At 40.5% G+C, this 21,011-nt stretch overlaps 2 protein-coding genes across 7 annotated transcripts; both read left to right on the forward strand.

Annotated features, from left to right (window-relative positions):
- Positions 1-631: 631 nt before the first annotated feature.
- Positions 632-8,302, forward strand: hnrnpm (heterogeneous nuclear ribonucleoprotein M). 4 transcript variants are annotated; one of them, XM_038715847.1, is made up of 16 exons: positions 632-899; positions 1,741-1,922; positions 3,549-3,601; positions 4,313-4,320; positions 4,442-4,535; positions 4,637-4,882; positions 5,143-5,296; positions 5,410-5,459; positions 5,538-5,595; positions 6,036-6,149; positions 6,233-6,301; positions 6,625-6,693; positions 6,783-6,884; positions 7,000-7,583; positions 7,678-7,729; positions 7,833-8,302. In XM_038715847.1, exons 1-16 carry the CDS (start codon positions 817-819, stop codon positions 7,994-7,996), a joined length of 2,082 nt encoding a protein of 693 aa, XP_038571775.1. In that variant the 5' UTR covers positions 632-816; the 3' UTR covers positions 7,997-8,302. The 4 variants fall into 4 exon arrangements, with proteins under 4 accessions (XP_038571775.1, XP_038571776.1, XP_038571777.1 ...); XM_038715848.1 differs by having other exon boundaries at positions 6,233-6,298; positions 7,833-7,996; XM_038715849.1 differs by lacking the exon at positions 6,233-6,301 and having other exon boundaries at positions 7,833-7,996.
- A 193-nt stretch (positions 8,303-8,495) lies between these two features.
- On the forward strand, positions 8,496-18,374 carry timm44 (translocase of inner mitochondrial membrane 44 homolog (yeast)). Of its 3 annotated transcripts, XM_038715853.1 has the most exons (14): positions 8,496-8,615; positions 9,082-9,186; positions 9,963-10,166; positions 10,275-10,355; positions 10,476-10,625; positions 10,951-11,087; positions 11,387-11,472; positions 12,669-12,761; positions 13,366-13,490; positions 13,949-13,999; positions 14,170-14,259; positions 15,567-15,677; positions 16,094-16,187; positions 16,527-16,627. In XM_038715853.1, exons 1-14 carry the CDS (start codon positions 8,568-8,570, stop codon positions 16,529-16,531), a joined length of 1,380 nt encoding a protein of 459 aa, XP_038571781.1. In that variant the 5' UTR covers positions 8,496-8,567; the 3' UTR covers positions 16,532-16,627. The 3 variants fall into 3 exon arrangements, with proteins under 3 accessions (XP_038571781.1, XP_038571779.1, XP_038571782.1); XM_038715851.1 differs by lacking the exon at positions 16,094-16,187 and having other exon boundaries at positions 16,527-18,374; XM_038715854.1 differs by lacking the exons at positions 8,496-8,615; positions 16,094-16,187 and adding an exon at positions 8,657-8,769 and having other exon boundaries at positions 16,527-18,374.
- The last annotated feature ends 2,637 nt before the right edge of the window (positions 18,375-21,011 follow it).

Raw genomic sequence — 21,011 nt, forward strand, 5'->3', positions numbered from 1 at the left:
ATATGGTTATTTTGACACAACAAGCTCATGTTTACACAATTGCAGTTTTCTTGTTAGTTACAAAACAATGTGCACAAGATGTTCAAAAAGTAAAAAAAAAAAAAAAAGGTAGTACAAAAGCTATTAACAACCTGAACCAAATAGTCTACAATTTCATTTGACACAATTTTTTTTTTTAAAATAATTTAATTTTATGTTTATTTTTTCTGCATCCCCGCCAAGAATTGCATGAATCGCCAACTAGCCTGCTGTTTAAAAACGTTGTAATATTTTTTGTGGGGTTCATAAATGGGGAATGATTCAAAGCATATATTTTATGAACGTTTAGAGTCATCAGTATTGTATTACACTTAGTAGAAGTAGCATTCCTTGACATTCAGAAAAATGTGGTCTAAAAAGGACTTTAGCAGGTGGATGCATTAATCGGCAGAACTGATGATGTAGGCTACCTGCCGAGATTTACATCCATCTCTTTTCTCTACATATTGCATGCGAATCTCGGCGGGCATGCAGAACTCGCCACAACCCCTATGGACCTGGCAATGTTATTCTGAAAATCCCATATGTGCCTTTACTTTTGAAAGTAAACACCGGATGTAGACTTGGTTTTAAAATTCCCAGCATTCCTTGCGTCCTAGCTCAGACTGCGCCCGTCGCCATCTTCTGTAGCTGGTGTCGGAGACTTGTTTGGCGTAGTCATCAAGCTAACTCTTATGTTCCATTAAGATCACTTTTAAAGGCGCTTGAGTCGTTAATATCAACAAAGATAGTTTGCGATAACACCGTTTAATTTAGCAAGACACTAAACTACGCAAGATGTCCAACGAGCAGGCCGAAAATACTACCGAGGCTGTAGGCCAGCAACAGCCGCCGCAGCCGCCGCAGCCGCAGCAGCAGGGGTAAGTCCATTCATCAGGGTTTCTTTGTTGGCGCTTTCTAGCTAGCTAGTTAGCCGAAACTATTCTAATCCACGCGAATGTTGTGCGTAGTCCATTTTTAACGAAAAAAGGTTCCCGTAGTTATATCATGAGTTAATTACATATTTTAACGCTCAACATGTGGTGAAGTTTCATGTTTATATGCGTTTTTTTATTGTTAGGTGTCGTGTGTTTGGGACCCGTCTATGTAAGGGAGAACCCATCCAGTTTACGTAATAGATAGTAGCTTCACACAGCTAACGTTACTTCTTAAAAAGTTAGTGATTTTCATTTTCTATTCGTTTGCAATTTGATTTTAGATATAATAATTAAAATGATGTGACGTACATTCAATGTAATTTTAATACAAGCCCATTTTGAGAGCAATCTTAACGTTACCATGCGGCTTCAGCGTAACGATAATCGTCTTGATGGCAAACCATTGCAGACTATAATTACAGTTTAAACTATCGTAACTCTCTAAATTTGTACCTGTTTTACAATATGACTAACTGTATTTTTAATCACTGAGAAGCCTAGTCCTTTTTGTCCCGCTAATGGATTTAGTTCCGGCAGTAACGTTAGCCTCATTTAGGCCCTACTAAAGGAGCAATGGCCACAAGTATAGTCAAAATGTTGTGGCCTGTGTTTTTTTTTTGTTTGTTTAGTAGGTTATAGTATTACTAGAAAATGTGTTAAGTAATTATACACTTAGCTCTTATGTGTAATTCTATATATTTCTGCAGTCATCTGTAAAAGCTGTGTGCTTGTGTAAATGGTGTGGGGTTTTTTTTACTCACTGTATTAACTTAATTCTTCACAGAGAAGTGAATGGAAAAGTCAAGCATGAACCCAATTCCAGCAGGAAGGAGAGGCCCCAGAAGAGAGGTGGAGGCGGGCGCTACGAACCCTATGGAAATGCGAACAAGAGATACAGGGTTTTTGTCAGCAACATCCCATATGATGTGAAATGGCAAGCCCTGAAAGACCTGATGAAAGAAAAAGGTAAGGTTTTAAGGGATTGACTCCGTCAGCTTTGGACATGACAAAATGATGCAGCATCCTAGGTCACTTTGTTTGACCACTGCAGCTCTGAGGGGCTTTTGGGAATTTGTGCACGGACCTTAGTTGTACAATGTTGCTTGAGATCTTGTGGGAGTTATTTGGAACAAGGGTTTTGGGCGAGGTCCCTCTTATTTGTCCGTTAACTAAGGATTTGCTACAGACTTGCACAAGTGCTGTGAACCTGGACGTTAGACTGAACATTTAATCTCAATTGAGATTACTAAAACCTTTTGTGGTTTGTGAAGTGGAGGTTGTACATGTGTAAAGCTGGTCCACTAATGTGAAAATCCAAATGGCTTGGGATCATGAGTGGCATAATGAGATGCTTTTCCCCAAGAAATGCATGAAAAAATATACAGTACATTGCTGTAATGATTTTGCATAGAGACAATGAACAAACTGCAACATGTAACGGTAAAGCCTGAGCCTTATAATTTTATAAATAAAACTTCTGGAGACATGTCAAACGATATCATTTGTGATGCAGCAACTTTTGAATTTCAGCAGGGATTATCCTAAAGTTCTCTATGAAATGTACAATATGGATTTACATGTGCTGTTACTCATGAGAAAGTACGTGTAGTTATGGGGTATTGGAAAGCGATGTATCATAAGTAATGCATTAAAATGGCATTTACTTGAAGTTAAAACATGTGTTTAGAAGGGTAAAATCCTTTTTCAGAAGGAGTGCCTGGTATTGGTGTTATGACAACTGACTGTGGAGTTAAATTGCATTTTCTTTTTTAGGTGTGACATTGACAAGCCAAATGTTTTCTCAGCAGATCTCCATGTTGTGCCAAACACAGCTATGCGTTGGGGATGTCTTTGGGGTACAGGTCTACAAAATGAAGCAACTTCTTATGCTCTGTCCTTGTCTTTAGAGGTTTGATCACTGATTCGTTGTACAGACCCGTGATCTGGAACGAAGGCGTGACTGGTCGACGCTGAATCAAAATTATGATATTGTGCATTTCAGGAACAAGTCCACTTTGACAAATGTTTGCAGTTAGAGAAGTTTCTTTCCCTTAAGAGTGTGACGTCATTAAGATTATGGTTAGTTTTCTAGCTGTAAGTTCCTTCTTAGGCTCAGCTGATGGGCGAATGTATTGATGCATTAGCCTGAGGTTTTAAAATGGCGACATTTTGACAAAATAGGCACAGGTTTGCAATGAAATGGGCTGAGGCATCGAACAGGTATTGCCTACTTGAAATTATTTGGTCAATTATCCTCAGGAAGAAGGTGGTGGTCACTGCATTATATCCAAATAGGAAGGCTGATGGCCATTTCAACAGTTGTTGTCCTCAGTCTATTGCTTTTGGTGCTTCGGGAGAATTCCAACAAGGACAGGCTAAGAAGTCTATTTTTTTTTTTTTTAAAGACCCAAGCTTGCTTTTTGTAGACCTGTACCATATTGTGCTGCTGCTGAGGTGCTGGGGGAAGGCTCAGGACTGGCAGTCTGAGCTCACTGTCACCGGCCGCCCTACTTGTGTTTCTCCTCTAAACCCCCATTGTTCTCTCGGCTTCTCTCCCCTTGGTGTGTGTCGTCTCTGGAATCTGATTTGTAGTGGGTGAGGTAACGTACGTGGAACACTTAATGGACGCAGAAGGCAAATCGAGGGTAAGTGCAAATACATACAAATAAAACATGAATAATCCTAGACAAACCTGTGTTTGTCTGCTTTGGTTTCTTTATTTTCTCTGTTGGGAATTGTTCAGATTCAGAAACCTGGTGGAGTGTGTGTGAGATGGTGACATGCTGGAGGCATGTTTTATTTGGTGTCGTCTGTGGCACTGACTTGAGGTCATCCTGAGGGTTGATGTTCTTATAACAGGACTTCAGCTTTCTTTGTAGCCAATCCTGTGGGGTTGCAGTAGCCGAAAATGTCCCTTTGGTTGCTGGATTTGCTCCTCATGAACTAAAGGGGTCTAGTCTGCAAGAGGTTGTTACAAGGATGTTAGATGGTTTGTTAAATAGAACTCATTCCGTAGAACTGCTTTACTGGAAAAGTTCCCTCCAATGTCTTAGTAGTGGGGAATCCTATCTCACCTGTGGATTTTCTGCCCTTGGGATGTTGGAATAATCTCTTAATAATTCACCAGACTTGACTGCATTGTGTTAGTGACTCGTTAAAAAAACAGATGTTAACATTGTATTTGGAAGCACAGAGTTGTGGCCAGGGCTGTATGCTTATGTGAACTTTTTTATTGTGCATGAAATGTTCAATTTTCTGCTTAATTGTGTCAAAATGTGTGATAACCATTGCTTTTCCTAATTTAAATTATTGTTTACTCTTCTTGGTGTGGCCTGTTCTGTCTTCAATCAACAAAGGGTTGTGCGTAAGTCTGTCTTTTTTTATCGTTTCAAATTGTTTGTGTCACTGCTTCTCAGATTGACCAAATGTGGAAATCCTGTTTTGTTGCTTACACTCACAGGATGTACGGTCTATATTTCTGTCAGTGTTGTTGAGTTTAGGACTGAGGAACTAATGAAGAAAGCAGTGGAGAAGGTCAACAAGCATAACCTCAATGGACGACCCCTAAAAGTGAAAGAGGTAGGCTACAGCAAGAATGACCAGAATAACAAAAGGCAGCAAAGAGACCAAAATATCAGGGGTGGGTTTTTCCTGAGTCATATTTTCATGCTTTTTGTTAGGACCCCGATGGTGTGATTGCTCAGAGAGAAATCAACAAGGCTCCAGTTGGAGGGCCTCCAGGAGGCCATGGTGGAATGGGAGGAATGGGTGGAATGGATCGCATGAACATGGATCGAATGGGCCCAGGACCTACTGGGCCCATGGTCAACATTCCTCCTAGCCTGATGAACAACCCCAACATCCCCAATGAGATCATCCATGGTCTGCAGGCTGGCAGGATTGGCAGCACTGTCTTTGTGGCTAATGTGAGACGTCCCACTGTTTTTTTTTTTATCATCCAAAAATCCCCAAATCTATGGAATTAAGAAATATGAAAAAAGAGAAGCAGCAAATACATTTGAGAAATTGTCTCTGGTTTGGGAAAAAAAAAAAAGAACTGTCAGTTTAATTAAACAATATTGTTTGTATCATACATGGTGAGAAACCTCTTAGTCTGACTTGTCTTTGTAGTCTTGCTTGTGGATAAACAACTGACCATTTCTCAATTTGCTCCTTGTTCCTACAGCTTGATTACAAAGTGGGCTGGAAGAAGCTGAAAGAGGTATTCGGCATGGCGGGCATGGTGGTGAGGGCCGACATTCTAGAGGACAAGGATGGGAAAAGCAGAGGCATGGGCACAGTAACATTTGATATGCCCCTTGAAGCTGTCCAAGCTGTCTGTATCCTTTGGAAAATGTTGGAATACCTAATTTAAGCGTATGCATCGAATGTTAATTCAGTAGAATCACACTGTTTCAAAATGTCTGGTACGCTTTCCTTAATGATTTTACAGCTATGTTCAATGGGCAGCTGCTGTTCAACAGAGTCATGCACGTCAAACTGGTATGTTGCCTAAACTTCACTGTAAGTTGGTTCACATGGTATGTGGTCTGAATGAACTTGTTTTTTGCTTTTGTTAAGGATGAGAAATCCCTGCCCAAAGATTTTGGACCACCTGATAGAGCTGCTGCTCTTCCCCGTAAGTATACACTTAAACAAAACACAAATGTTCTGCTAATGTATATAGATACTTTCAGTGACTCCTGTGTATTTAGTCACCTACACTGCTGGAGGACCAGATGACACTGGCCACTGTGGATTGTTAGAATATCCTTTCCAGTTAAATTTACTTAAATTTGTTGCAGAACTGGAATTTGTTTTTGTGTGTTTTTGTTCTTTTGGATGAAGAGTAAAATCACCCATAACAGTGACACGGCTAGCCACTTAAATATTGCCAAATGTGACATACACTGGGTGGTCTGTTAGGAGCCACTGGGGCCTCTGTGACATCCTGAACACTTAAGTATTGAACAACCATTTCAGAGGTCTCCATGGTTTGAGTGCTTTGTCTACAGATATGTTTCTAGTCAATATTTCTGTAGACAGTGTTTTAATCCTGTACCCATTTTCTCTGAGCAGGTGGTCTGAGTGGAATTGGTTTAGGCCTGGGACCTGGTGGCCAGCCCATCGATGCTGCCCAACTCAACAGAGGAGGTGGTGGTGGAGGAATGGGCAACATGGGCCATGGTGGAGGTAAGTAATGTCACGGTTTTAATAAAAAAAAAGTAAATAAAAGATACCAGTGGAATCAGTAGCTTATCATTTCTTACTTGTAGGAATGGATGGGATGGGTGGCTTTGGCAACATGGGAGGTCGTATGGGAGGAGGAGGAGGAGGAGGAGGAGGTATGTACTGAAGATTCTACAGTGGCTGGGTTCCTTAACTGTATTCACCTCTAATGATGAATTTACGTTTAAAGCAAACTGAATATTTCCTCTTACCACATTCAAAACTTTTAAACAGTATAATCCCATTTCAAATCCCTGACATGTTATGGGGAAACACTGGCAGGATGATTTTAGCTCCCAAATGGCTTAACGGCTTGAGCACAGCAAATTATATCAAGCTCCCAGTGTTATGTATCATAAAGGCATCAGATTTCTATAGCCAGCATGTCCATCTGTGTGGGTTTTTTGTGCCCTTTGGTATTAATACTTCTCTATTCTAGGAATGGACAATTTTGGAGGAATGAACAACATGGATCGTTTTGGTTCGTCAGGGATGGGCAGAATGAATGGTAATATGTTTTGAGGCTTCATAAGCACTGTGTAAAGTAAGCGTGAAACTTACTAAAGTTTCTAATGGTTTCATCTCTTGCATTGTCAGACATGGACCGTGGGATTGGTGGCGCTTTTGACAGGGAGTTTGGGCGAAATGAAATGGGCATGTCTCGCAATAATTTTGGAGACTCCTTTGAAAGAGGAATGGGTTAGTATTCTCAGGATGTTGTTTGAAAACCATCTGATAGTCATCAGATTTAATGCTCACTTCAGTTTAGGCAATCGATTTAACTTTTTGTCTTGTTTGCTCTCTTACTTTATAGGTAACTCCCTGGGTATGGACCGCATGAACTCTGGAATGGACCGCCTGGGAACCGGCATGGACCGCATGGGAGGGATGGACCGGATGGGCATGGACAGGATGGACCGTGTGTCTGACCTGGACAGGCTGGGTTCTGGGTTTGACCGGATGGGCTCGGGGATGGACCGGCTGGGGCCCAGTATGGACAGGCTTGGACCTGGCTTGGACCGTATGAGCTCCAGCATGGACCGCCTCGGCCCAGCTGGGTTTGACCGTTTAGGCCCGTCTGGTTTGGATCGCGTGGGTTCCGGCATGGATTTTGGCTCCCCAATGGGAATGGATCGCATGGGCAACACTGGGCTTGACAGAATGGCCAGCAGCTTCGACCGCATAGGCTCCGCTGGAGGGCTGGACCGCTTCCCCACCGGTGGCCTCGACCGCATGAGCTCTGGGATGGATCGGATGGGGACTGGAGGTGTTGGTGGTCAGTTTGATCGTTCTGCTGAGTTGGATCGTGGATTTGGTGGGAACTCCTTTGGAGGAGCTGGAGGGCCTGGAACTGGGGGAGGCAACGTGAGGAAGGGATGCCAGATCTTTGTCAGAAATGTAAGTCTTTGTCTACAGAGTAGTTTGGGTTAATTAATTTGATCATCATTGTCTCAAATATGATAATGAATTTTGAATGGATTTTGCTTTTCAGCTGCCATTTGACTTCACCTGGAAGATGCTGAAGGATACCTTCAATACATGTGGTAAGAGTCGCAGTTTGTAAATATAAAATCAACAGTAGCTTGCTATTTTACATTAGGATGGCTTCTAACATTGGCCCTTTTCCCCTCTGTCATCCCTCTGCAGGCATGGTCCAGTACGCTGATATAAAGATGGAGAACGGCAAGTCCAAGGGCTGTGGTGTGGTTCGTTTCGACAACCCGGAAACTGCAGAGCGTGCCTGCCGGACCATGAATGGCTATCGGCTGAATGGACGAGAGATTGACGTTAGGATTGATAGGAATGCATAAGTTATTTGTCTGTAACCTCTGACATTTAATTTAGTCACTGTCCAGGCCCTCTGTATGATCTGAATTGCCCTTCTGCATAGTCATATTATACTCATTCACTTGGTTTCTTGGGTATTTGTAATGGTGAAATGTTATTTTAGTTAGTAATTTGTGAAAGTGTTTTAGTTCTTGCTTAAATTTTTACTTTTTTTTTTTTTTTTTTTTTTTTTAGAGACCAAATTTTAAATTTTTCTGTTGTGCTTCACCTGTCATTGCCTTTGTTCTATAAGGTGTTTTGATAAATAAACCCCAATATTTGAAATCCTTTTTGAATTGTTTGTGTGATTGTATTACCCATCATTGGTGACCAGTCCTTATTAACTTGAAGCTTTCTTGTGACTGGTTAGGTTAGTTTGCATAATGAAAGTATTTAATGAACGTTTTACTGTTATTGATGCTGGGTAACGGTGCATGTAGTTAAATGCCAGTTTTAACAAGGGGGGGGGGGGGTAGTCTTTGGAGGTGTCGCACGAGCTCTGAGACAATTGGACCCTCCTACTTGGATACGGAAAGTCACAACCGGAAGAAGGTCATGAGCTTTACATTCAAGATGGCGACCCCCTTGTGTCAGTGTTACCAGGTGAGTGGTTGAGACTTTTGTGTTGAATATGAGCATTTAAACACCAGGAAATAAGGGGAGAAATTTAAAGGGTATTTTTGAACTGCCAGTTCACCGCGGATCGTGAGTGTCAAGAGTCTTATTCTGAGGAAGCTGCTAATGTAGCGTTAGCTAGGTAAGTTAGCTCTTTGAACATTAAGTTGTCCAGCCGGTGTTTGAACTCCGAAGCTCGGGACAAGTCTTTCTTTAAATAAAATGTAAACATTGGTGTGTAGCTGCATGTTCAAGCTTTTCAATATGCATGTGTCTGCCTATCGATTATAAACTCATTACTTTCTTTTACTGGCATGTCATTGTCATAATTTTACGCGGGGTGTTGTACCTAAATATAGGTTTCGTGTTAATGATTTATCACGTCCAACTGTGAAGCGTTGATCTCCAGCGTCTCTAGTTTGAGCTTGATTTTGTATGTCTGTCTTCTCTTCAGATATGTGTAAAAAGAGGCTTTGTGGCATTTCCAACCTCTTCCCTGCTACTTCACAACAGACCCAACATTTACAGGATACATGGGCTCCTCACATGCTCTTCACAGGTACGAACAGCTGAATTACGCTGTGTTACTGCCATTGCCTCTTTCTGGATATTCTGAAGCTGTATTTTGCAGACTACGTGTCACTATCTGGTTTCCTCTGTGCATAGGTTTCCCTGTTATGTTGGATTATGCTCTCAACCCCAAGAAACCTCACTGCATTTTTATTTATACAAATCATAAATACAGACCTATAGTTGCTTTATGTACTTGGATAGTATTGTTGTAACCTAGCAAAATGAATACACACTAAGTTGCCAGTTAATATGAACATCTGGCTAAGACTAATGCAGTCTGATGCAACAGTCCTCCAATATATCTTGCAGCCATGAAGTTATAATGTCCAGTCTTTGAAATAGTTTTAGTGAGGGAATTATTCAGCTGTGTGGTAATATTGGAAGATGTATTTTGTGGTGTTGTTGAACTGTATGGTGTTTCTGTTATTGAGTCTACCCTCACTGATTTAGAACATTATAACCCTCACAATGTAAGGATTTATTGCTGGAGTGTTGTATTATACTGCACTGAACCTTTTTGTTTTTTTTTGTTTATGCTTGATATTATGCACAGCACTTTGTAATCTGTGTTTAACCAAGGTGCTAAATAAAGTTTTACTCCTGTTGATTTTGAAAGTTTTCATACTTGTTTCCTAACTAAAGTTCTGAGCAGTGAGGTACACCTTTCCTGCAGATTTGAATAATGTGTGTTTAATCAAACTGCTCCAGACACGCTTGGAGTAAATTAATCGTACGTGTTGTTTTTTTATTCATACCAACAAGGTGCTTCAGTCACCCCTTCTGCAAGTACGGTATTTGTCAGGGGAGAGGGGCGGTGGCAGAAAAGGTTTCCTGGGGGAGTTTCTGGACAACCTGAAGCAGGAGCTGAACAAGAACAAGGAAATGAAAGAAAACATCAAGAAGTTCAGAGAAGAGGCCAAAAAACTTGAGGAGTCGGAAGCACTGAAACAAGCCCGAAGGAAATATGTTAGTATTTGGCCACACACAGAATTTCTATCCATGCTAATATGAAAAAAACTAAGTGTTAAGTCTAAAAGTTCCAATGCATTTTTACCAGTGTTTTTTCTTCCCCAGAAAACTATAGAGTCTGAAACAGTGAAGACCTCTGAGGTTCTCAAGAAGACGTTGGGAAACCTCTCTGAGTCAGTTAAAGAGGTAAATGTTATAGGTATCTCTCTCAGATGCAGCCTTTCTCTTGATTGTCATATGATAGATATGTTGTTCCAGTTGATCCATCCACCCTTACAAGTTGTGTGTGTCTATGTGTGTGGACAGGGGCTAGAGGAGGTGAGTCGTACAGAATTTGGGAAGAAAATCAAGGAGGGAATGGAGGAAGCAGCCAAGACTGCTAAGACGTCAGCAGAGTCTGTCTCTAAGGGTGGAGAAAAGTTGGGGAAGACTGGTGCATTCAGAGCAATATCACAGGTATGGAGTTGTATGGTGCAGATATGTTTCCTTTTTTTTTAAACCAAAAGTTAAAGTGCATTCATTGGTTTTTGTTTATTTTAAATAAAGAACAGATACATACACATAAACATAAGCTTCAGCTGTTTTTAGTAAGGCAGGACTGAGATGTGATTGTTACTACAAATCTAGAAACTAGAAACTGCTCAAGGTTAAAGATAGTGGTATGGAAATAGTAATGTACATTTAGAAATTTAATAAAAAAAAAGAGTCATGAAAATTATAAACGGGAATACTGGAACTCATTTGTTGTTTTCTTGTCTGCTACCTCCTCATCTGTTTTCAGGGTATGGAGAGTGTGAAGAAAGAGATTGGTGACCTGGGTCACACTGGCCCTTATCGGCCTCCTGCCAGACTCAGGAAGAGGAGTGAGTTTTCCTCCAAGGGTCCAGGGGATGACAGCAAGGTCTTCGAAGCTAACGAGTACGTGAGTGCCCTCTGGTTTGCCCTGATACTGAGAGGGGAACGCCTCTCAGTATCAGGGTAAACCAGTCTAATTATTGTTATTAAAAATACAGGAAATAAAATCTCTGAGCCAAACTGTGGTAGTGTTCCCAACATTTCCTTTACTTTTAGTAAATTGTTCTTGCTGTAAATACTGCAGTGCTTTACTTTCAGGTAATATGATTAAATGTGACCGTCAGCATGAGTGCAGCAAGTCAACAGGGACACCTCGTTTCCCTCTGCCAACTGTTTGAAGCTTTACTCTGTGTATTATCCAGGGAAGCTATGGGTGTGGTGCTCCACAAAGACTCAAAATGGTACCAGCAGTGGAAGGACTTCAAAGACAACAATGTGGTCTTCAACAGTAAGAACTAACTGACATCTTTCTGTCTGTCTTTGCATCCATGGCTTGTTATTAGTGTACCAGCAATTTTCTTTTGTATGTAAGTGATGTGGAGTCCAGGTCAAACCAGAGGCTTTAAAAAAGTGTGTAATTTTTGTGTGGGAAAAGAGTCATAAATGGATGACCTATTTAACTGCTGCTGAGTAGTCATAAAGTTAAACAACATGGTGGGTCTAGTTGCATTTTTGGAGTCCCATGTCATTCAGGCTGTCCTGTATGTGCTGCTGCTATTGGGGCTTTTCACAACTCTGGTGAGATAAATTAATCTGTAGCAAAATTGTCTTGGATGACTTGGAACACTTTACAAACCTTCAAGCTTTTGGGTCTCCATTAATAAACATTACTGAAAGAGCCAGTTAATAGAATAGTGCTGAACATTACTGTGCTGATTCACTCTACATTATACATTAAACATTAGGGAAACAACATTGGTGAGGTCAACAAATTTGCGAGTAGGTAGTAGGCATAAGTATGGAGATTTTCATAGCTATTGTTGCAGCATCAGTAAGTTTTACTCTATCCTAAAAACTAGGGGTTGGGCGGTGAACCAATACATCAGTCTTCTATAGTAGGCTGAATCTATGGCAGATTAAATGTTTGGCTGATTTCAGCCAGCAAAATAATATCTCCAGTGGATATATGTGTAGAATATGTGCCTACACAGTGACCTACACAGTATAAAACCTGCAGCTCTCCATTGTGGCTGTTGAGTGGCATTACATGGTATATGTTCAGTTTAAAGGATTATTCAGTTCAGTAGAATACTGCCGTTGCTAGATGCCAGATTCAGAAGGGCATGAAACTCAGACACTACCCTGGATCTTGAACTCCAGTACATTTGATATTGCTTGCTGCAGGGGTGAAGGTATCCAGTGGGAATGTTTTGCACCAAATCCTGCTAAATATATCTGAATTGTGTGTGTGAGTGTGTGTGTGAGTGTGTGAAATGATGAGGGGCGAGTGTATGTTTTCCTGTGGGATTTCATATTTCTGACAGGAAATTATGTTTAATCTCTGTATATTAACTTAAACTATAAATTTGAAAGGATTTGCTGATCCAAGAGAATTATTTTTTTTTCCCGTGTGTGGAGGTGATAGAAGTTTCAGGTTTCAACTTAAACTGTCTCTCATAAAACTCATTCTTACGCTCACCGCAGGGTTCTTCGAGATGAAGATGAAGTATGATGAGAGTGACAACGCCCTCATTAGAGCATCTCGTGCTGTCACTGAAAAGATGACTGATATCATAGGTGAGAGGCCTCTGGCCAGTAGTCTGAATTAATCATACTGAGAGTACTAATCAAGCTATAACAGAGAATATACAAAGGTTATGTGTACTTCGGGTATCTATAGGTATGTATAAATTCAGAAAAGATTCATATCATATGTACAGTATTTCTCAGTCGTGCTTTTCTTTTAATCTTTTCCTAAAGGCATATAGTTTTCATTATAACTACATTACTAAATGAGAACAGACTGTATTTAGCAATTTTATCTAGTCAAGACAGAACTGGTAAGCGAAAGTAAATGTTATGTATTATGAAGCTTTAGTAAGACATGCATGTTTACCTCAGAAAAATACACATTACAACAAGCAAACATTTTGTTTTTGTCACATGTAACTACTTAGCCACAATATGTCCCTGATCTAATCATTTCCAACAGTCTGTTCTACTGTTCATTATCTCTTTGCTTCTCTTTGCTACACTGGCTTTGTTCAGTCACTACAATGCTTGGGTTTTCTTTGGTAGCAGAATTAATTCTTAAATTTAACCCTCACAATCCTGCTGTTACAGTGCATTTTTCTTCATCTGTTATAAGTGTTTCCTGTCTTATGTGTTCATGTGCATCTAGGTGGGCTGTTTTCGAAGACAGAGATGTCTGAAGTACTGACAGAGATTTTGAAGGCGGACCCATCCTTTGACAAAGATTCTTTCCTCAAGCAGTGTGAACAAGATATCATCCCCAATATACTGGAGGTATGTTGGACAACAGACATACAGCTGGTCTGTTTTATTAAATCCTTTAATCCATTTGAGTTTTATGTACTGTAGATCAAGTTAGGACAAATGATGTTTCTGAAGATATTTTTTATGCAACGTTCTATTCTAATTTCTACTAATTATATATAAATAAAAACCTCTGTGATTAGGTCTCGTCTATGGTTGCAGTGGTATGAAATGTTCTCAGTATTAAAAGTGTGTTAGAAAATCAGTTTCACGGTAAATGGTATTACACAAAAACTTTATTATACTTCAACAAAATATTATGTCCTGACAGACATGAAACTTTTTTTTTTTTAAATAACACTAATAGGGCAGTATTCAATACCTCAGATAAGCAAATGGACAGTATAAGTATTTTCATAACTTGATATACTGTGAAACTGGCAACCAAAGTTTGATTTACTAATGGTGTTTGCTCTGTTCCCATGCAGGCAATGATCAGAGGGGAGCTGGATGTACTGAAGGACTGGTGTTATGAAGCGGTACGACCTTTCTCACACACAGCAGATATCATGGGTTTCTTTTGTTATTGATATGGAAAGACTGTAGTTAGCATATTGGTGCATGTATCTCCTTTGGTTACGAAGCTCTTCAGAAAATGTTTGGTCACAATGTTATCTTGTCTTTTTTTTTCTCCATATTGGGCGTGTAGACATACAGCCAGCTGGCACACCCAATTCAGCAAGCCAAGGCCATGGGACTGAAGTTCCACTCTAAGATCCTGGACATTGACAATATTGATGTGAGTTACTAAATATTACACTCCACTGAACAAGATTAATTATCACTCTTTGACAGCTGGTACTTCACGAAACTCCAAGGTTTTACTAAATCTAATTCTAAATAAAGTTTACAATACACTTGAGTTAACATACATTGTCATAAATAAGTGAAAAGGCCTTTTAAGATGTGGGGTGATGCTCTGCCTGCACACTCATTTGGATCCGCAGGGTCTCACTGTGCTCCGCATGTAAACAGACAGGCAGCCAAGAGTTGTGCCGGTAAATACCAGGCCAAAATTGGGTGCAACCATGGCAACGGCTAATGTGCACTGCTGTATCCCTGCCGATGCAACTGTATTGTAAGTCTATAACTAAATAATGTAACAAACTTTCAAATTAGTTCAGTTAGTAAGTTTACAAGTGACTACATCAGATTCACCCCATTCACATGCTGATAAGCAGAGACTAAATTGCCAGCTGCCCGCCAGAAACAGAAATGAACTCATTCATATACATTCGCACAATTTTTGGGGTTCAGTATCTTGCCCAAGGACACTTCGAAATGCAGATGTGGGATGGAACCATCAACCTTCTGATAAGTGGACAACCGCTCCATCTATCCCCTGAGCCACAGCTGCCACTGTGGACGGCGTAGGTCATTGTGGGTACATCTTATTCTGACTTTTAATTCACAAAACTCACAAATAATAAGGATCAGTCTCTTTTCAACTTTGTACATCATGCATAAGATAGTTCAACTCTGGCTGCGGGCAGGCAGGTGTGTGAGACAAGCACAACCGCGTCAGTTTTACAGGATTGCACCAGCTTTTTAATTTTTTTATTTATTTATTTAACCTTGTCACACCGCCTGTCAGATTGCCCACACCCCCCTTCCTACCCGCTCACATTAATAGACTTGTGATACTTTCATCTCTTCTTTTATTGACATGGCACCTGTTATAAGAGAATATCAACAAAACTGTTAGAAGCCTTTTTAATGCACAACTATTGTTTAGATTTGAAAAGATTGTGGTAAGAGTGTATATGGTGATATGGTAAATTATATAATCAAGTCAGGCAAAGGTCAGTTTTGTCAAACGTCATGAAAAGTCACAAGCAAGTGTAACCAGTTTGTTCATTTTTTATTTTTCTGTGTTTTGTTTTGCTGGTTCTATTCTCAGACTGTATTTAAGTTCTTGCAGCAGTTTTGTCTCTATCAACCATAACTAATGTATTTTTAAATATCTCTTGAGCTATGATAAACATCTTTAATACTTAAATGCTATCTAATAGATCATGTTTTGTTTCAATGTATCCTCTTCTCCAGTTGGCCATGGGGAAGATAATGGACCAGGGTCCAGTGCTGATTATCACCTTTCAGGCTCAGTTGGTCATGGTGATCCAAAACACCAAAGGAGAGGTGGTGGAGGGAGACCCTGTAAGTTACACATGCTAAGAAAAAGGTCTTTGATTCGCTAGAATCTGCTATATGATAAAAGTAAAGTGCTTCTATATCACAACAAATGGACATTATGTGATATTTGAACTGTGTAATGTTATAGAAATAAAGCTTTAGCTAGCATTTTGTCATAATCACAAATGTGTCTAAACTTCCTTATAAATGAGGCACCGACCACTTTTTACTATTTGGGCATTGCTTCTGTTCATTTACACCCATGACACAGGCTAATGCTGTTTTGGTTGTAAATCAGCCGTGCTATCCACTCAGGGTTCCTCAGGGACACCTGTAATTGGTATCCACTCAGAAGCGTGCAGTTGGCATTTGCCCAGTCTTCAGATTAAAAGACTACTGAGGATTAATGGTGGATGTACTGTTCTTCTGTGTTTTATCAGCTGAATCCAAATGTCTGGACATCAAATGACAGACTCTGCCCTTATGGACTACAGTGTCTCCTACACCCAGCTTCTCACAGTTACTCCTCATTTGGTCACAGACTTTTAAATCTTTTTCCCCTTTCAAACTTTCTTGGTGTTAGAGACAAATGGGACATTTGGGTATTGACTGGGCACATCTAATTCAAAAATAATGTGTGTGACCACTCTGGGTAGCGGTTGAAATTATTCTCACTGGCTCGTAGTCTGTACGTGTTCTCAGAGAGACCAATATCTAAAACCTAACATGGCTCACACCAGGCTAACATAATCACAAAGGTGTGTGTGTGTGTATATAGTTTGTGTGTATATGTCCTTCCTGCTTTACAGTGATTAAGAAGAATTCAGCAGTTAAGCGTAAGTGTTCTTAACCTATCTGTTTTTCTCCCTGCAGGATAAAGTGCTCCGGATGATGTACGTGTGGGCTCTGTGTCGTGACCAGGAGGAGCTCAACCCATATGCTGCCTGGAGACTACTTGACATTTCTGCCTCAAGCACTGAACAGATCCTCTAAGACTCTTTGATATGCACAAAAACCTCTAAACCCAGGAGAGAACATACTGTACCTGAATAGGCCCTGGAGCTGGCTCAGAACGAAAGTGGGTGAGAGGAAGGCATGTGGAATGGATGACGGAAAGACAAGTGGGACATGGGCTCACTTCACAACAGGAACATTCTGGAGTAGTGTTAATAAACAATGCTTCACTTTTCTTTTTTCTACAGTGGCTTTGGGTTCAGTCACAGCAATCCCTGGATTTTCTTTGAATGCCCCCAATGAGTTATTTCTAACAATTCCTCTGGCTCACACCAGGGGGTGGTAGAGTACCAACAACAATACTTTCTGCAATGCCTGTGTGACTGTCCTTTTTTAAAACTGTATAGTGCAGGGCAACCATTGTTAGCGTTTAAGGAATACATGAATTTACTTAACTTAGGCTGAACTTTTATAATGAATGAGAAAAGAAAATCCAAGGAACAGGTTTGTTACTGAGTCCCTGAACTTCAGGTTGGTGTCAGTATCTCAATAATCTATCCCATCAGTCCCTTATACTCTCTCTTCCTCTCTGAGGTGTTGTTATCTGGTGTTGTGGCCAATCACTACCTTCCTGGATCCTTTTTTGTACAATAATTGTCCAATATAGTTGTTAAACTGTGAGAAAGTCTATATTTATTATGAAAAATAAAGATGACCCCTGTTTTTCACACTAGCAGACATTTTTGAAAGGAACAAATATTTTTTTACCTTCTACCCTGCAAATGGTTAAGCTTTTCTTCTGAGCTGGAGGTTGTCATGTGATTCCTTCTAGGGCAGTAGCTAATTATTTTTTTTTAATTAAATCCTCAAGTGGGATTTCAGTGTTTGCTATATTTCCTTTGGGAAAAATGCTACTTATGAGAGAATTTTTACAGTTTCCCAGAGCAGGGCTAGGGCACTCATTTGCTTTGAGTGAAATTTAACTGCCTCTGTAAACCAGATTGTAGTGAACATGATCATTTTGACCGCTTTCTTGGTTTGGGGGATACACAGGAAACACTAAGATCATCTCTTACCCAGACCAAATTAGATTAAAACTTCAGTGTACCTTCCGCTTTCATTCCTGACATTAACACTCAGTGTCATCATTCAGTTTTCTTCAGATAACAAACTTCAGTGTTGCGGAGGGTTATAAGTCACTGCTGCTTGTGTTCAATGTGCCATGTCGTTTGCCCTACACACCAGAACTTAAACCTCCTCTCCTGGACATATAAAACGATGGACGTTGCAAATGCTAAATGGCACACATTTCACCAGATCTCATTACTAATCTCCCAAATCGGTTGTCACATGTCCAGGATGATGAGGATAGAGGTCACCTCTGCACACGGTCTTGAATATCTTTGAAAATCCTCTGCTGGTTTTGTGGACAAATGTATTTCACTGCGACACCTTAAGTGTAAATAGTTCCATCAACAAGTCATTTGGACCCTAACAAGGACAATGACACCTCATTAAAATCTTATCTAATATACAGATTTTACGGTGTTCATTTGGTTTGGTAACCCGTTTACCTCTGATTTGTTGGAGACAATAGTTCCAATAAGGTCACAGAATGTAGATTGCAGATACATCTGCATCACATTGAGCCTTTTTTTGTCAAGCCAACAGAATACCATATAGCTGCATTTTCCCTGCTCTGCATTTTGCCCATTTCTACTCTGTAAGATGTCACCACCTCAATTAAAATGTCTGAATTGCAATCAACCTGATAAACTCCTTTGTGCACTTATTTTGGTCTGTTTTATAATGTCCTGCCAAACACAGGGCTGGATCCTCTGGAGAGTCTGTGCTTCGTTTAGGACACGTGCTTCACTTACAATGTGTCTTAGTTGCTTTTTGGTACAGGGTGCAGATGAAAGGGTGCGATCACACTACAGTGGCTGTTCATCGTCCATGGCAGCAGTCGGACAGCTCATTACAGATGGCCGGATACAGAGCTGCATGCAGTGTTGCATTAATTTGGACTAGGCTGCTCGCACAGAGCAATTTTGATTACAGCAGTCTTGGTTGAGAGGGTAGGCTGTGGCTTATGAACAAGCTTGCATGTTTATTCCCGCATGTGTACTGTACTGCATGTCAGCCTGCACATGTGGCTCAGCAGCTCCCCTGTTCCATGGCTGTCCTGGATGATGGATTCTCTGTGTTGCTGAGATGTGCTGAGATTGCAGCTCCCCAATGTACCACTCATCGCTCAGGATGCACCCCCACAACTCACACACAGCTCTCAACACAGGTATTCACTGGTGGGGAGAACATCTGATGCACATTCGTGAGTTTGCACTACAGTCTTTACACTGATTATAGATTGATCTACATTTCATCTCTAGCTGTCACGATCAGTGTGGTTGGAAAGGTTGGTGGACCCAAATGCAGGACACGGATCCTGGCAAGTACATTTCAATTATTTATTTTAAAACAAACAAAAAGCGAGCACACTTACAACTTGAGTGGCTGAGTCCAAAGAAATCCAAATTTATCACAGTCCAAACAAACAAGGCGATCCAACAGAAAATCCAGAAAGGGTACAATCCAAAATCCACGGAACAAACAGGCAGGGCATGACAAGCTATGATGACCGGACAAAGACTGAGGGAAACGCAGGCAATACAGAGGGTTAAACGCAGGCAATACAGAGGGTTAACTGCTGGGAGGGAACAACACAGGTGACAGGCAATCATAACAATCAAGCACACAGACAAACAGGCAGGCAGAGAGACCAACAGGAGAAACAGGCAGACCGGCAGGCAGAGGGATTACTGGGGGAACAGACAGAACAGACGGAGCAGATCAGAATAACAAACTAATCCAGAACACAAGCAGACATATCACAAATAAACTACAGCCAACAGGGAAAACAGACTGAACTAGGATTGAACAGAACAGAGCAGACAAAGCTAAAATAATGCAAACACAGAACTAGGAACTAAGACACAGAACTAAAACGCAGGACTAAGAAGTAAGACGAGAAAACAGAATGAGAACCAACACAAAAATCCTCACAAAAATAAACAAGGCAAAACAGTAGAACACAAGACATGGAACCAAAACACAGACTAAATAACAGATACCGATATGACCAATAAATAAAACACACAGAGAACTAAACTAAACAGACCAAATGACAGGACTAAAATGCAGACACAAAACCAAAACTTCAGAATCAAGAACCAAAACCCAGAAACAAGAATCAAAATACAGAACACAGAGGAGATACGGCCAAAATAATATAAACACCGATAAACTCAGGACAAGATCATGACACTATCGGTGTGAATAGTTTGCAGAGTCTTTACTTAACTATTGCGTTAAATATTTAGTTTCTTTAGCTTTTGTTAAAGATACTGTATAGTAACAGTATTTCTTGTTGGTGCATTTAAACACTCACTCCTGAGACATTAGAAGCTGGATGCTGCAAGTCATTGCACGTTGATAAGTTGGATATGTCAGGAAATGAAACCTGCAAGACACAAAGGTAGCTAAACCTGTATTCTGAAAAAAAAAAAAGCCTTTGAAAGGTTGCTCCTTTAATGCTCAAGGAGAAGTTGGTGTACCCGAGACATACAAATGCCTTAACAAGAAAATCAACAGTGTTAAGACGTGATGAAAATGTGATTTCACAAAAAGTCCCTGCAGGCTGAGTGGATGCCTGAAAAGTAGGGAATCAATCTCAACTGTAAATTTATGGATTGAAAAACATTTGGTATTCACATAAAGTATATCTTAATGAGAAATATGCAAACTAACAAACTAGTATGGTCTTTTTAACCACCAACCTCCCAAATAAACCAGATTTAAACCCAACCTTAACACTAATTCTAAAGCCTAACCTTTATAAACCTACTGTAGTCACTTCCCTTAAACTAATGCCAGAAGTAACCTCTTCTTACTAGCCTAAATGTCCTTTCTTTGGAGGTTTACCTCATCTTACTGACTAATGACATTTGGTCCTTGGACAGGAGTACATTCACTCAAACATTTGTTCACAAAGTGCTTAATGCTGACTGCACAAGTGGCAAGGACACACACGTACATATGGGTAGTAATGGTAACAGTTTTGCCAAGTGAACTCAACAGGGGTATTTTCCTCTGACTCACACATACAGAACACAAACGTCACTGTCTGAAGGGAAAAGAAGCTCGCAGCCACGCAGCTGGCCAACCAGGGGCTACTCTCACATGAAGTGTTGCTGGGTTAAGTCCCAAAGAAGTAGGGCGGAAGTGTCACATAGACTCTCTCACTTGACGGGTGAGTGTTGTCATGCCATCGACGCCCAGGATCCAGGTTGGCAGCTGCAGGACTAACACGTTGAGTGACAATAGCGTCATAAAACATGGTTTCTG

This window comes from Micropterus salmoides, unplaced genomic scaffold, assembly GCF_014851395.1.
Source record: "Micropterus salmoides isolate LMB-PRFRI ecotype aquatic unplaced genomic scaffold, ASM1485139v1 Ms_hic_scaffold_13, whole genome shotgun sequence".
In the NCBI taxonomy this organism is placed as follows: Eukaryota; Metazoa; Chordata; class Actinopteri; order Centrarchiformes; family Centrarchidae; genus Micropterus; species Micropterus salmoides.

Coding starts and splice junctions, on each gene's coding strand:
- hnrnpm (XM_038715847.1), top strand. CDS start 817: ATGTCCAACGAGCAGGCCGAAAATACTACCGAGGCTGTAGGCCAGCAA. Junction 4,536..4,636: donor GACCCCTAAAAGTGAAAGAG/GTAGGCTACAGC, acceptor GCTTTTTGTTAG/GACCCCGATGGTGTGATTGC. Junction 5,596..6,035: donor TAGAGCTGCTGCTCTTCCCC/GTAAGTATACAC, acceptor TTCTCTGAGCAG/GTGGTCTGAGTGGAATTGGT.
- timm44 (XM_038715851.1), top strand. CDS start 8,568: ATGAGCTTTACATTCAAGATGGCGACCCCCTTGTGTCAGTGTTACCAG. Junction 11,088..11,386: donor AAGGTCTTCGAAGCTAACGA/GTACGTGAGTGC, acceptor TGTATTATCCAG/GGAAGCTATGGGTGTGGTGC. Junction 13,491..13,948: donor TCATCCCCAATATACTGGAG/GTATGTTGGACA, acceptor GTTCCCATGCAG/GCAATGATCAGAGGGGAGCT.